Source organism: Suillus subalutaceus (genome assembly GCF_016647625.1).
Source record: "Suillus subalutaceus strain FC151 chromosome Unknown DFJ58scaffold_18, whole genome shotgun sequence".
NCBI lineage: Eukaryota > Fungi > Basidiomycota > Agaricomycetes > Boletales > Suillaceae > Suillus > Suillus subalutaceus.
The window spans coordinates 296660-310716 of record NW_024540267.1 but is presented as its reverse complement, the minus strand read 5'-3'; the positions used below and the strand labels follow the sequence as shown (position 1 = coordinate 310716).

The window sequence follows — 14057 nt, the reverse complement described above, 5'->3', positions numbered from 1 at the left end:
AGGGAAAATTTGTCATGGAGATGCCATGAGCATACTCTTTTGAAGGCAGCTCTATACTAAGCAGTACATTGAAATCGGAGAACAGCATCACTTGAAAAAAAAAAACAACAACATTTGTCTTGGAGATGGGCCGCGAACATACCCTGTGAAATAATTCGTCATGGAGATGCCGCGAGCATAATAACTCGGACCGAGCCAAGCAGTACACTATTCCAAGAACGTCATTCAATCAAAAGAACACGTTGTGTCCGGGATGAATTCAGGGTCAAGCCTAAACCCGTTAACCGCAGAATTTACGTATGTCTAGAATCAGTCCACATAGTGCAGTAAATAGATTGGTCACCGATTGGCCCAGTCTCCCAAGTTCCAACTTGAACCACCTATCGAATCAGTTGTACATACATGTAACATGACGTGACTCCCAGTGTCCATCGGGATGGTCCGTAATTTGACTCTTCGCGGGAGTAGCGTGGGGATTGATGATGACACCAGGATCGGGTTCATCTGCTTTGTTTGTATTGAGATCAATAGGTTGCTCGGCACCTCTAGGAATCCATAGTCGCCCAGCTGGAGGAACGTGGCCCTCAGCCGAGAGCACCCGTTCGCAACTAGTACATCGATCGACAAAAAGTCCCTGATAAGACACCAATAGATACTTGATAAACAATCAGCACATGAAAAATAACAAAGTTCTGATGTCTTACAATGAGCGTCTGGAGAGGGACTTGCGGATGAGACTGAACCATTTTTGCGATATGCTGAGATAGCACTTGAAACGCGAGATAATCGGATTGCATGTGGGGCAACTTCTATTCAAAAGTGGCAAGTACATTGTAGCCACAATCAGAAGACCGGATGAAAAAAAGTTGACTTATTCGTACCATCTCTCTGGGGCCAAAGGCGGTTACACTCTCTACAAGGAGTGGATCTTCCCAGCGGGTGAACACGAGAGAGACGTAAGCCGTAAGTACATCTTCGATGGTAAACCGTAAGATTACGGGACTAGTCAACTTTGGTGGCGGCCCATTCATTGATCGGTCACGATATGGCGAGCGTGTCCTGGACCAAATGTATAGTCTACATTTTGGCTGAAAAGATTCACTAGTCCCTGGGCTGGGGGGCGACTTTATGTCACCTCTATTAAATTCTCGAATATATTCTACCAGCCCTTCGACGCGCAAGCATGGAAGCTCGTCATCAATGGGTGGGAATAATGAAGAAGCTCGCGGTGGCGGAGGTATGTAAGGCTGAGGCGAGCCGACTGGAGAAAGTGGTCGTCTGAAGATCCGGAAAGATGAAAACAATCAATACATATATAACGTACAGGAGGTTACCATGACATGTAGGGATTGTGCTTACTTCCGTTTGCGACTATCTCTCTGGAACAAGCAGAGATCGCTCTTATCGGCCTCTTCACTCTCGCGGGCAACCTTAAGCGCTTCTTGTAGTTTTTCAGATCGTAGGGCATCGGCTATGATTTTTAGGGTGCGGAAGTCCTGTGTCGGGGTAGTGTGGAATGGAGCTGCAAAGTCGTGGTCGGCTGGGTCGAATGGAGAAGTGAATTCGGCTTCATGAGATAGTGAGGATCCAGACGGATGCCTCAAAAGTAACGAAGGTACATGGCGAACGGACTGAAGACGAATGTGGAAATCTCTCAGGGTTTGGATACGATCATAGGTGCTAGGTCCAAGGTTTGAAACAATTTCAGTGATTTTTGCTTCAGCAGGCGTTGTATGATCCACCTCCATCTCTGGGTCTCCTGACATAGCTGAATAGAGAGTGAGACGTTCAGATCATCAGAGCTAACTTGTACTGTGACTTATGTAAATGAGAACTTTACATAGAACTCGTGGTTGTGGCTGTGTCAGTGTGGACACCGCAAAGTTCAAACCCTCCATATCGCTCTGGTCTAGCCGACATATCGCATGCATCAGAATGATCTTGCTAATCAGTTTCATTCAAGATGTCACCCCGATGCTTGCTAGCCCACACCAACCTGCCTTCAATCGGCCGATGAGAAAGTAAGCAAGGTACGAGTCTTGACGTCGCGCAAAGAACCGGTGACAGTCCTCAAGGCTGTCCAACAACTTTCCAATGACACTTTCTTCTGCACCCTCCAACTCCACTTTCACCTTCTCGTCGTAAAGTCCATCCATCTGATATATCTGCACGAGAACGTCAGATGCCATGACGATCACCGACAGCGTTTCAGATCTTGTTCACCTCAGCGTCTGCCCATGCAATAAGCCCTAATTTATCCAAGATCTCCTTCTCATGGTTTCTTTGATAGTTTCCTTCCCCTAGCCATATACCAATATCCGCAAATTCATCGCTTTCGCTGGTTTGTCCCGCAACAAAGCTTCCGCAGTAGTGAGATTCTGCGGTCTGCTGCGCTGCTCGAACAAGCTTTTCGAGGTAGTCAGTGACGTCTTGTGGGGCAGCGTCCGTGTAGCTGGGAGCAATTGATGATGACTGTAGCAAGAAAATAGGGGGATTGTAGTGGATGGGTCCCAATTGCGCTTTGCTGCGAAGAAAAAGAATTTGTAGTGTCCTCACGGTAGCTTGTTGCGATTGTATGTTAAGTTGTTCCGTGATGATGCCCGCATCTTTTTCAAGGATGTGTGAATCGAGCTTGACAGTGGTCATAACTTGAGCGTCGATGACGAAGTTGAATGTGGAGTCGAAATCATATATAGTCTGCACATGACTACAGATCTTTTAGACAACTCTGGTAGTCTTGCTACATGACAACAAGGGATGCGGTAGCTTGCGAGGTATCGCCGGGAACACTTAGGACTCGGATGAACACCTTGTTACTCAGTGCAAGGGAAATCATGTAGGATCTTATTTAACGCAGGGAAGTGTTACAAATACAAACTATCAATCAATTCAACTGTCGAAACTCAGGCTGTCGGGGCTCCAAGTACTTGAGAATACTATGAGAAGATGATAAAATCAAGATACAGACGACAGGGAGCAAGAATGCATGGCCACCAATTTGAGATTCCTATCCCCTGGTAACTCTGTGTCCGTAATATTCATCATATGTGAGCTTCCAGGTCGTATTCTCGGAGTCAAGATAACTGAGATCTTGCTCCCAGATACAGTGGCTGTCGATAGCGCGTTGCAAGATTGCAGTTTGTCCATAGTCCGAGGTGATGTAGGCGCGTAGCTTGGGAATGAACTTAGCCACGGCGTTACTTCCATCTCTGTTTTGTACTGTAAGTTCCAGGAGGAAAAATAAAGGGAGGATGACATACCCAACGTCATTGAAGTAGAGCGCCGGCGTAGGCATCAGTTCTCCCGGGCACATAAAGCCTGAAGTTATACAATACGCTGAGACGAAGAAAACAGACCAAAAAGTAGTCACAGACCGATTCCGATGTCCTGAACGTATCCAGTCTCGTTCTTGGCCTGCAGCAAACCTTTCTCTCCAGCCACAGGGTCCTAAGTCAGTCATCCCGTGAGCTGTTGTGACAAAGATGATACTTAATCAAAAGACAGTCTTACAGAGAAATGGAAGACCTCCTCATCATCCTGAGTCAAAGTCGTTATTTCGCCCTCCTGCATGATAGCTTGATGTTCATGCTAGGAATCACAGAGCAAATGAGCGTTTCTCACATTGATATTGACGCAGGTTGCAGCGTCAGTGATGGTCCCTTCGTCGACCTGCGCTTTGAAAAAAGCAAGCCTAGAAGATGGATCAGTCTGATTTACGAGCTTGATTGGCATATATAGACTTACTGGCTAGTGTAGGTCGCGCGCATGCTGTACGGGCCTAAGACGAGAGGCCATAGGCAAGTTGGCAATCGAGCAGTGAAAATGTGGGACAACATTCACCTTCCTTTCCAAATGTGCAGGTCCTAAGATATTTCAAGGTATGAAGTAGCTTATCACAGGCAGAAACGGGAGTCCTTACTTCCATACTATAGGGCAGACATTCTTATAGAGGCCTTTCATGTTGCCATCAAAAGTGAGTAAAAGCGTCACCTCCCTACCGAGGTCATGTCTGGGAGATGGTCAGATGAAAAGATGGGGTAGCACAATAGCGCAAAGACACTCACGTCTGAAAATTCAAGTTTCTGACGAAAGTTTCTGACATTGCTTCAGATTGAGTAGCTTCTAGCTCTGCAGTCGCAGCCTTTTATGTCTCGGATGGGCGCAGTACCCGCTTCCTTGGTTTACATTGTCAGCTTATCCCTGACTTTGTGCTTATCCTCAGCACCTTCGTGCCTTCGTAGTACGTACCTGCCGCTGGAGACATGCTAGATGCATCACACCCTAACTCGTTCCCTCCACTGTTATTTAGCCAGCTTTGTCTTGGTGGGCCCTTCCTGCACCTTCGTACCTGCCGCTGAGGACTCAATACATTACACCCTTCATCTATATAGCTAAGTTATTTCAAATCGTGCCTCTGTACCTGCCGCTGGGGACCTACGTACCTAAGTTTCAATCCCTATCGACTCGAAAGCTAAAATTTCCACACACTGCCAGCCTGAAGGGCGTACTCATACCTGCTTCCTTGGCTTGATATACATTTTTCATCCCTTTGCTAGTACGGGTGATTGCAAGTGCCTTCAAAGGATTCTACTCTGCAGGTAATGAAATGCAGTTGCTGGTGAAGAAGGTTATTAGAATATTTTTTGCTGTGATCCCCTGTAGTTTGACATCCTGCCGGATTCTGCCAAACCGGCTGGCACAATCATAGGTCCCATGGGGAGGCCTGGACCTTCGTGTGTCGGGGTTCGTAATTGCCGCTGGTGCTTCTTTGTGCCTGACTTTTATAATGGCACCCTCCGAGTCCTGAACCCGGTACGCGCCCGGTCCTCTGGCACCGCACGCACATCCGTCACATCCTCGCCCTCCGATTATCATTTGTATCCCATATGCCAGCCATCCCGCCTGGAATAATGACAACAATAGTACGAATCGAGTTGCAACTCGCGCCGAAATGTCAGCAAGTGCGCATTTTGGTGTAATACTACGTGTTTTCAATGAACAACATATACCTCCTGTCGCAAAATAGGTTCATGAACTTCGAAAACGTGCGATGATCACACGAAATAAGCTCAATTCAAGTTGTTGAATTCATGCAATTCGTGTGTTGTTGTGACGCGTGACGAAGCTAAGGTTGTGTCTATACAACATCGCAAACCAAGCAGGTCCAGCCACAGGGCGGCGCGCCCATATAGTCGCAGTGGTACGTACTACGAAGGCACGAAGCTGTAGGAAGGAGAAGTTGTCTATATTAGGGGAGCTCACACCTAGGAGCTTACGGTTTATGCTTATCCATGCTTATGCTTACAACCCTCCCGGTTGCGCAGATGCAGAAAACACTCGTTCGTTCACATCCAATCTCAACTGCAATTCTACAATGTCACGCGCCTTCGTCAGAAACTTGTATTTCCAGACGTGAGCGTCCTTGTGCTATCTCCTTTCATTACTTTTCACCCGACCGTTTCGCAGGAAAGATCTCGGCAAGGAAGCGACGCTCCTGTTGACTTTCGATAGCGACGTGAAAGGCATCTACCAGATATGTTTTCCCGCCATATGTTGGTAAGTACCCACACTTTCGCTTGCGTTGGCTTCGAACCTTGCAACATTTCAGGCTCACCACCTTCGGACGGACAGGTGGGTGTCGTCTTTCTTGTCCAATTGCCCAATTACCTATGACTCCTCGTCCCAGGCTCGTACAGGATGCATGCAACCTACACGAGCCAGTAAGTTTATGTCGATAAACATGCTCATGAACCATACTCATTCTGCCTATAGACTTGCTTTTTCCAGACCACAAGTTACAGATGGGAATATCATTGAGGCTGAAACCTGCATGGAGATCAACGTAAGAGAGTTTTATCTGTTCTGCGAATACTCAACCGAATGCCGTCATGCAGGATAGCGAAAAGACCACACTGACCCAGAAGAATTGTGTCTTCCAGTTCTCTGTAGGTCTTATTTTTGTTTATTTCTGTTCCGACAGCTCACGATTAACCCGCAGAATCCTGTGAAGGGAGTCCCTGGTTACCTGGAAGTCCGCAATGATACTGGGTCCATTCAAGATATTGCCCTCGGTTTGTGACCACCATATTTTTTCGGCCTCAATATAATGTTCCGCTGCAGGTTTCATGAGCCCGAGAGACTTGATGCCTAGGCCCATCTTATACTTCAAGGAAGTTGAGTATGTCATATTTCCTCTATTTATAACTAAAGAACTCACAGTGCAAAACACAGACACACCAGTAACATCACGATTGAGTTCACTCCAATCCTGCGCGCCTATATCACTTCGGATTATAAACACACCGCGATCTTGCAGGGAGCCATCGACACCCCTGCGATCTGGGAGCAAAATCTCGCTGCACTTTCTGAGTCCACAACATGGGACCTCAAACGGGACCCATCCACCGGACATTACAAGATTACTCAGGCTGATCAAGGCATGTCAAATTCGAGCACTCAATTAACTGTTGTTGGGGGTCTGTGTCTTAGATTTCTTCCTGTTTTCGCACTATCCTTATTTGGAGTCCCACCAGCATGATTCAAATTCTCTTGCTAGCCAGTTGCTCGCATTTAATCATGTCGTTCATTTCTCGCGTATTACACTACTGAACGCCGGCTCTCGAGAGGCTGTTGCACAGGTATGCGTTTAATATATTTACATACAGCATTCCGTCATGTTTGGATTCGCCTGGCGTAAAATTCATCCGCATAGTATAAGCCTGTCTAGACCTTGCCGTCCACCCGAGCGCCCTCCACCATCCCTGCTACGATCCATGATGAATGGTCGGTTGCTGTTCACTTTGCGAGCGCTAACTACATAACTATTTCAGCTCCCCTGCTCGTGCATCAGGCCGCGCAGCAGCTATCTCTTAGTCTCCTATAAGCAGACCAATAGAAGGAAGACAGTTGTTACTTCTATAAATGCAATCACTCATGTTCGATTTTGGTGTGGACCTCATGCCTAGGTGGTTCATGTCAATGTTGCAACGTGACACTAATCGTATAAGGGTATACCTCCGGATCATCCACCGTCGGCACTCCGAGTTTGTACACTTCCGATATCACCCCGAACGGGCCCGAAGCATTTGAAGGAACAAAATCGTTCGTCTATGGTGTCTGTCTACGGAACACTACCCAAAAGTAAGTCCGTTCTCGATCAATACCAAAAGCTCGCCAGAGGACGGCTCTCGTCTCGGGAAAAAGGCGGCCACTGTACAGGCTATATTGATTCCTGAGACACCATTCGTTCCGCGCAGGCGTGCACGGTGATGTATTTTCATATCGTGGCTACGTCACGACGTGGCATCTAAATTCCAAAATGCCGCAGTATTGAAGAACTATGAACTTATCGGCAGAAGATGATCCTGTCCCCCGTGGTGCCCCTCGTCATCAACGACTTGTCTTATAACTCGAACAGGTTGCCATAACATCACTGTTTTCTTCGTTGCTTCATCGTCAACAACCCGAGGGTGATTCATTGGACAAGACAAGAAAATGCCATCTCCCATTGCTTTGAATCCGCCTGCTCCTCCTCCGTCCATCTTCAAGAAGACAGGATCGCTCAGCAAGTTGCCATTAATGTCGACGGCGATGTCGTACCTTTCTGCTGTTCAACAAGCAGACACCCGCGCTCGCAGTCATAACAATTCCTCTGCAGCATCAACTCCTACACGATCCACCCACTCCTCTGTTACAGCTTCATCTGAAGACACAATCCTCTGCGAGGATGATACGGACAACTGTCTCGTGAACCCCATTACACCGCCCACCTCCGAGATCTTCGCTACTGTTCACACAGAGTTTGGTTACTGTGCAAATGAGGCCTATCGTTGCGTTTCTCAGCATGATTATACGAAACCTTTCCAGGAGCACACAACCGAGGAGCCTCCGTACTATGTTCTCCTCACCACCTACATAAGCTACCTCATGGTCATCTGTTTTGGTCATGTCCGCGACTTCTTCGGAAAGCGTTTTGCCAAATCTTTTTTCACCCACCTTATGCCCCACGATGTAAGTGCCATTTTGATTGCGAGATATAATTCATTTGATGCCATGTACAGGGTTACGCACCATTGAACTCGGATTTTGATTCGTTCTACGCCCGCCGGCTCAAGCGTCGTGTGGATGACTGCTGTTCCCAGCCTATCGCAGGTGTCCCCGGCCGCACTGTTGTACTCCTCGACCGTTATTCCACTGATTACAACCTTACTCAGATCTACACCGGTACCAAGACACGCGCCTTGAACGTCTCATCGTATAACTACCTTGGCTTCTCCCAGGCCCGAGGGGGCTGCTCAGATGCAGTCGGAGAAAGCATCCGTCGTTATGGCATCTCCACCTGCGGGACACGTCTTGAGACCGGGAGCAGCGAGCTCCATGTCTTTGCTGAAGCCCTCGTCGCACGTTTTCTGGGAACAGAAGACGCGTTAGTCAGTTCTGTGGGGTTTGCCACTAACTCCACTTTCATCCCTGCATTGGTGGGAAGGAAGTCCTTGATCATTTCTGACGAACTGAACCACACTAGCATTCGCGTCGGTGCACGCCAGAGTGGTGCAGATATCCGGATGTTTAAGCATAATGATATGTCAAGCCTCGAGTCCGTTTTGCGTGAGGCGATAAGCCAGGGCCAGCCCAAGACACATCGTCCTTGGAAGAAGATCTTAGTCATCGTGGAGGGGTTATACTCCATGGAGGGCACGCTCGTAAACCTGCTTAGGATTGTCGAATTGAAACAGAAGTACAAGGTCCGTACTACAGTTACTGTTTGGCTTATGATGTTGATGTTTTATTCAAGTTCTACCTGTTTGTTGATGAGGCACATTCAATCGGTGCGGTCGGTCCCCATGGACGCGGTGTGACGGACTATTTTAACATCCATCCTGGCTCAATTGATGTCTTGATGGGCACGTTCACAAAGTCATTTGGTGCTGCTGGCGGATACATCACAGGGCCGAAACACCTTATTGATGCTCTCCGGATGCGCGGACACTCATGTCCGTATGCGGAAGCAATGGCGCCCCCGGTGCTCGCACAAATTATCGCGTCGATCGCGAGCATCATGGGCGTTACTCCAGCACCACAGCTGTCCAAGTCCCAAAATTCCCTCAGCCTTGCTGGTTCAATTATCACTCTCAAGGACCGTGTAGATGACCTCCAAGGAATGGTGCCTGCAAGCATGCTGCCGGCGTGGATAAACCTTCATCCATCCCTCGCAGACGGATCCGAAGCTCGAATGCGTATCCGCCGTCTTGCCTTCAACTGCCGTTATCTGCACGCGGGCCTCAAGAAACTCGGTTTCATCATTTCTGGACATCCCTTCAGCCCGATTGTTCCCCTGCTTATCTTCAACCCGGGTAAATGTTTGATGTTCTCACGTCTGATGTGTGCGCGGAGAATACCGATTGCTGTCGTTGTCGTAGGGTACCCCGCCACCCCATTGGAGAAGGGTCGTGCACGGTTCTGTGTTAGTGCGTCACACACGAAGGAAGACATTGATATGGTGCTGCAGGCTTGCGATGAGGTGGGTGAAATTCTAGACCTGAAACATGGTTCGGGTGAGCGGTGGGGGATTGATGAAGTTCGCAAGCGCGCAGTGGAGCTTGTTCACTCTGCAGTGTGAACGCTAGGGCCTTTTTGTGTAGTATGGGGTGGGGATGATTAAGCTTACTGTATTGAGTTTGATTGTGTCTGCTTGAAAGTGAGATTTTACAATTTATGGAGAGGCAGAGTGATGTGTGCGCTGCGCACAGACAATGCATCAAGGGAGAGGGGAGCGGGACAGCCGTAAACGTCTGAACGTTAAACATCTATTGTAGTAGACCATGATGAACTTCATTCATCTTAGGGGAAATTGTCCTGTGTGACCGGATGGTTGTGACATGTAATTGTGACTTAAATGAGTAACGCAGAGTTTTGCAAATCAAAGTAGAAGCTACTAAGTTGTACTTACAACCATCCTCCACAAACTTACCAGGGTTGCTTTTTATTGTATGCTTCGCTTTACTGGAAAGAATGTTGCGGTGAATAGGTTTGTGCCCTTTAAACCGCTCGGCGGCATACTGACATGATGCTTACCTCCAGCGTCATCCAATCACGGCAATTACACTTGGTACTTTCGGGCCAACGTCTTGCTTCCGGTAGATTACAGTTGTCTCACTACGCAAGAGTTGGACGGAAAGTTTCAGCACGGTCTGCCTCCACTTCCACTTCCTCCAATGATAAGTCTAGTCATACCCCAAATCTACCACCTTCTGCCGTATCACCTCGCAAGCATCGGGTGGAGCTTAAGCCTGGCCCATTGAAAAGACCTTCACCATCAAGCGCAACACCAAAGCCTCACTCGACATCCCTAAAGCAAATACAACACTCGTTTCCAGCATTTCGTCCTTCTACGACATCAAGTACACCAGATTCTGTTCCGTCTGCGATCGAGCTAGCGAAGCAAGACATAGCAGATGCAACTGCTCAGGGAGTCCTTCGACCGGCTCCACATGATGCCGGTACCATCAAGCGCTTCACTCACCAAGCCTTCGAACTCCTTGTCTGTGTTTAACCTCATCGGCGCATTCGCTCCCCTAATTTCTTTTGGCTCCGTCAGAAATTCTATTTCCGAGGCCTGAAGGCCATAAACACGCACCGTAAACAGGCAGCAGCAATTCGATCACGCATAGCTACAGGTGGCGCCGCGCTCTCCAGAGCGGAGTCGCGTTTCATCAAAACATTCCAGCAGGATGCACTGAAGTACATATTCGTCCACCTCTCTTGATTTTTCTCAAACTCCCACCTCTAGGCTCATTCCGTTCGTGATTGTTGTCTTAGTTATGGAGGAGCTCATTCCTTTTATTGCCCTTTACGTCCCTCGAATGCTGCCATCTACGTGTGTCCTTCCAGGTCAACGTGATCGTATCAGTGCGAAGGCACGCAACAATCAACAGTTGGTGCTCACAGGGAACTGGAGATTATTCGATCTTTTACGGAAAGAAAGCGAAAGCTCTGGCTTCATTCCGACTCTCAGTCTGAAAAATCCAGGGGCACTTTGCGGGTGCGTACTTTCTCGAAGTATATTTTCAAACCTGGTATAAGAGTTTTTGTAGAGTCGTCGGTATCTCCGCTTGGGGGCCACTGCAACTGCTTCAGTGGCGTCTACAACGCCACCTTCAGAATATTGCGTCCGACGATAAGATGCTCAAACAAGAGGTATATGGGCGTGATCTCACCCTTCCAGAATTGAAGGAAGCCTTGCAAGAGCGTGGAATGTATGTATCCCATTTTATAAATGGTCTGTCCCTGATATCTGTGTTCCTCGATAGGCCCATGTTCAGCGAAACGAATTCCGCAGATGAGCTGAGGGCCCAACTCAAGTGGTGGATAGACATGACAGAGACCATGCCCGAGGGCGCGGATGCTGTCAGTAGGCGCTTGTTCGTACTCAGTATTATTGGATCACATAAGTGAATGTTGTCGGGGTGCCCTGCTATCCTTTTATGGTGCAGTGTGACAGACAGACTTTCTTAGATCTAGAGGTCAATCATAATATCTCAACTCCACTCGTTGTATTCACTGTGTTGTCCCTATCAGTAGAAATCTACCATCCTAATATCTAGTGATGTGTGCATAAAATATGTGAAGCTAAAAGTGCTAGGATGCAATGTCATACCAATGACAGCCGAATCGTGTGTTATCAACCCTCAAGTCGATAGCGAGGTTCCTAAGCTGTTCACGGAAGCCAATCATGTCCAGAGGGCGTTTAAAATTGCGGTAAAGAAGGCGTTTGGCCGAACATGACGACCCACTGAATAACACCTTCACCGAGTCAGGAAGCCATTCGTCGACAGTGGCCTCCCAGGCGCGGTCAAGAGCGACAAAGGCCAACTCTCGCAAAGATGGCAGAGACAACGAATCAAAGATGCGAGCTAGGGGTGCTACATTCCCAAACTGAACCGCATCCTCTGATAGGTAGATGCTTAGTGTCTCCAAGGCCTGATGCTTAATGAGGGTCATCCCATCAGGGGGAGGATTAACTATCTCCAAGCTTTCGCCGTGGAAGAAAAGCTTGATTTTCAGCCGAACTAGTGCTGGGAAGTCAAGGAGGATTTTCATGAAGTCGACTTCTGCCCCTGGTCTGTCGAGTGTAAGGTGGGTAATTTGAGGGAACGTGGCACGTGGAATAAGGTTGATGAGCGCTTCCTTTCCACAAAGAGCGACGTGCGTAATGTTCGACGTGCAAAGGGTAAGAGGATGTCCGGAGTTGGCAAGGAACGACGTTGGCATGACGGATACCAAGATGCGTTTCACAGCGTAGGAACCGCTGGCAATGAATGCATCAATGTAGCCGCGGCTGGCCTGTATATGAAGATCATGAAATCGCCCCGAGTGTGATGCAAGCAGGCGGAAAAGTCCTGACTGTGTTGGATCGTACTGGCGGAACCAATCCCATTTCTGGAGGCACACTACACTGACAGTTAACGGACGAGTACGTGCTGCTGCAAGCCAGCGAGCTACCATCGCCGTGTAAAAGTCTGCAGTCCAGACGCCCCAGTCATGAACATCAATAGAAGACCAGAGTTCTGGTGTTGCCTGTGCAATGTCCCTCCAGCGGCGACAAATTTGGCAAAGTAAAAGCGGGGCGGACAGTATGTGGGGGATGACATATCGATCGTTGGGGAGGCAGTATCTGAATATTTGCTGAAGAATTTCTGTGGGAAGGAACCTCACAGGGCTGATGCGAGCTCTGTTTTCGAAAATGCGAGTTTCCACAGCGCGCCGCTTCTGTTGCTGAACAGCTATGCGTGCGTGTATCGCCTCGATCTCAGCCTGTAGGCTGTTGACCACAGAGTCTATGTTCAATAACTCTTCTCCATCTCTCTGCAAAGCGAACCGAGCTTCGTTGATCTCCACCTCTAAGAGAGAGTTTGCGAAGTTCATCGTACAAAGGACAGCATTCAATTGTTTGGTGCTGATAACAGCGACAGAATCCATCGCTCTGCAGTGTACCGAGGATGTTTCAATCAAAAGCGACATGCTTGGAATAACCTGGTCAGATTTAAATCTCGTATGTCAGGCTATCATTCGAAATTTTGGATTGCTCACCCTTTTGCGGGACAACGGTTCAATGAAAGGGTACTTCTGCCTCGTTCGAAGAGGAACACGAGGCCCAGTTCATCGGGGTGAGGCCGGCCAATGTGCAAATACCGGCTTGGGCTTGGCTGAACGTGTTCTATTACTAACTAACCGAGATTGAGACGGACTCGGACTCGCAGACTTACTCGGGTGCCCACCGAAGAGATGCAGCGGTCACGGTGGCCATCATTAGGGCACGGCGCCAATCTCGGCTCTACGCCAAGCAACATTTAGACAGCTAGCCCGTGGAAATCGGCTAAAGCATGTACAATTGCCAAGTGCCAAGGGGAAGAAGGAAGTTGATCAAAACCGGTTCCGCTGACTCTTCAAAGCTTGAATTTGAGCTTCAAGTTGCACCAGTACCAGTACTAGTGACAACTACAAATGCCTAATTAGGCGCCCCTCAATTAAAGTTTGTTCTAACTTCGACATTTACTTTCGTCGTTTAAATCGATTTATCTACCGAGTGCTACAAGTCAAATGAAGCACTTCGCTTAAAGTGCACTCTCCCAGCCGCAGAGTAAAGTGATTATAATTATATGATGAAACATCGTCTCAGCTCTGTGCAGCACGCAGCTAAGATTACTTCACAACTGATCTGCACCGTTCAACGATTCGCTGTAAGATCACGGGGCTCGACACTACTGACATGCGTACAGTCCAGACATACATAGCCTTGTAATTAAAATATTCATATCTGGTCCCAATGTAATGCGTCCTAGACTCCTAGTTGGGTATTCGCTAAAAGTAGAACTATCTTGAATGCGATGTGGAAATAAAGTGTGCATAGAGAGTGACAACATCCCGATCCACCTCTAACGTAGCAGACATCGTAAAAATCGTAAACATGTTCCGTTCCACAGCATAGCTGGCTGTGCACACCGTCAATGCATCAACAGCGCGCCTGACATGAATTAAGGTCCTCTGTTTGAAGAGAA

The 14057-nt window shown here is 48.1% G+C and overlaps 7 protein-coding genes across 7 annotated transcripts; 3 read left to right on the top strand and 4 right to left on the bottom strand.

The window, feature by feature from the left end:
• Positions 1–46: 46 nt before the first annotated feature.
• On the bottom strand, positions 47–1846 carry DFJ58DRAFT_770590 (uncharacterized protein). Its single transcript, XM_041389104.1, has 4 exons — positions 1360–1846; positions 882–1278; positions 705–809; positions 47–655 (listed from the first exon to the last, which is right to left on the bottom strand). The coding sequence occupies exons 1-4, from the start codon at positions 1764–1766 to the stop codon at positions 389–391; spliced, it is 1176 nt and encodes a 391-aa protein (XP_041247616.1). The 5' UTR covers positions 1767–1846; the 3' UTR covers positions 47–388.
• DFJ58DRAFT_770588 (uncharacterized protein) lies at positions 1847–2686 on the bottom strand. Its single transcript, XM_041389103.1, has 2 exons — positions 2224–2686; positions 1847–2165 (listed from the first exon to the last, which is right to left on the bottom strand). The coding sequence occupies exons 1-2, from the start codon at positions 2644–2646 to the stop codon at positions 1959–1961; spliced, it is 630 nt and encodes a 209-aa protein (XP_041247615.1). The 5' UTR covers positions 2647–2686; the 3' UTR covers positions 1847–1958.
• Positions 2687–2974: 288 nt separating this feature from the next.
• Positions 2975–4322, bottom strand: DFJ58DRAFT_153737 (uncharacterized protein). Its single transcript, XM_041378915.1, has 10 exons — positions 4249–4322; positions 4065–4175; positions 3920–4009; positions 3841–3863; positions 3745–3778; positions 3622–3691; positions 3511–3564; positions 3375–3447; positions 3261–3318; positions 2975–3209 (listed from the first exon to the last, which is right to left on the bottom strand). Exons 2-10 carry the CDS (start codon positions 4100–4102, stop codon positions 3008–3010), a joined length of 642 nt encoding a protein of 213 aa, XP_041247614.1. The 5' UTR covers positions 4103–4175; positions 4249–4322; the 3' UTR covers positions 2975–3007.
• Positions 4323–4808: 486 nt separating this feature from the next.
• Positions 4809–6863, top strand: DFJ58DRAFT_770585 (uncharacterized protein). The gene is made up of 11 exons (XM_041389102.1): positions 4809–4961; positions 5027–5412; positions 5467–5556; positions 5609–5631; positions 5687–5720; positions 5773–5842; positions 5895–5945; positions 5999–6071; positions 6121–6178; positions 6232–6476; positions 6534–6863. Exons 2-11 carry the CDS (start codon positions 5282–5284, stop codon positions 6536–6538), a joined length of 780 nt encoding a protein of 259 aa, XP_041247613.1. The 5' UTR covers positions 4809–4961; positions 5027–5281; the 3' UTR covers positions 6539–6863.
• Positions 6864–7107: 244 nt separating this feature from the next.
• On the top strand, positions 7108–9763 carry DFJ58DRAFT_770581 (pyridoxal phosphate-dependent transferase). The gene is made up of 3 exons (XM_041389101.1): positions 7108–8010; positions 8061–8744; positions 8795–9763. Exons 1-3 carry the CDS (start codon positions 7495–7497, stop codon positions 9617–9619), a joined length of 2025 nt encoding a protein of 674 aa, XP_041247612.1. The 5' UTR covers positions 7108–7494; the 3' UTR covers positions 9620–9763.
• Positions 9764–9929: 166 nt separating this feature from the next.
• DFJ58DRAFT_743214 (uncharacterized protein) lies at positions 9930–11677 on the top strand. Its single transcript, XM_041387249.1, has 6 exons — positions 9930–10027; positions 10081–10540; positions 10598–10740; positions 10790–11041; positions 11094–11255; positions 11310–11677. Exons 1-6 carry the CDS (start codon positions 9990–9992, stop codon positions 11452–11454), a joined length of 1200 nt encoding a protein of 399 aa, XP_041247611.1. The 5' UTR covers positions 9930–9989; the 3' UTR covers positions 11455–11677.
• DFJ58DRAFT_743213 (uncharacterized protein) lies at positions 11638–13475 on the bottom strand (the record flags this gene model as incomplete). Its single annotated transcript, XM_041387248.1, has 3 exons — positions 13266–13475; positions 13090–13205; positions 11638–13032 (listed from the first exon to the last, which is right to left on the bottom strand). Exon 3 carries the CDS (start codon positions 13018–13020, stop codon positions 11638–11640), a length of 1383 nt encoding a protein of 460 aa, XP_041247610.1. The 5' UTR covers positions 13021–13032; positions 13090–13205; positions 13266–13475.
• Between the last annotated feature and the right edge of the window lie 582 nt (positions 13476–14057).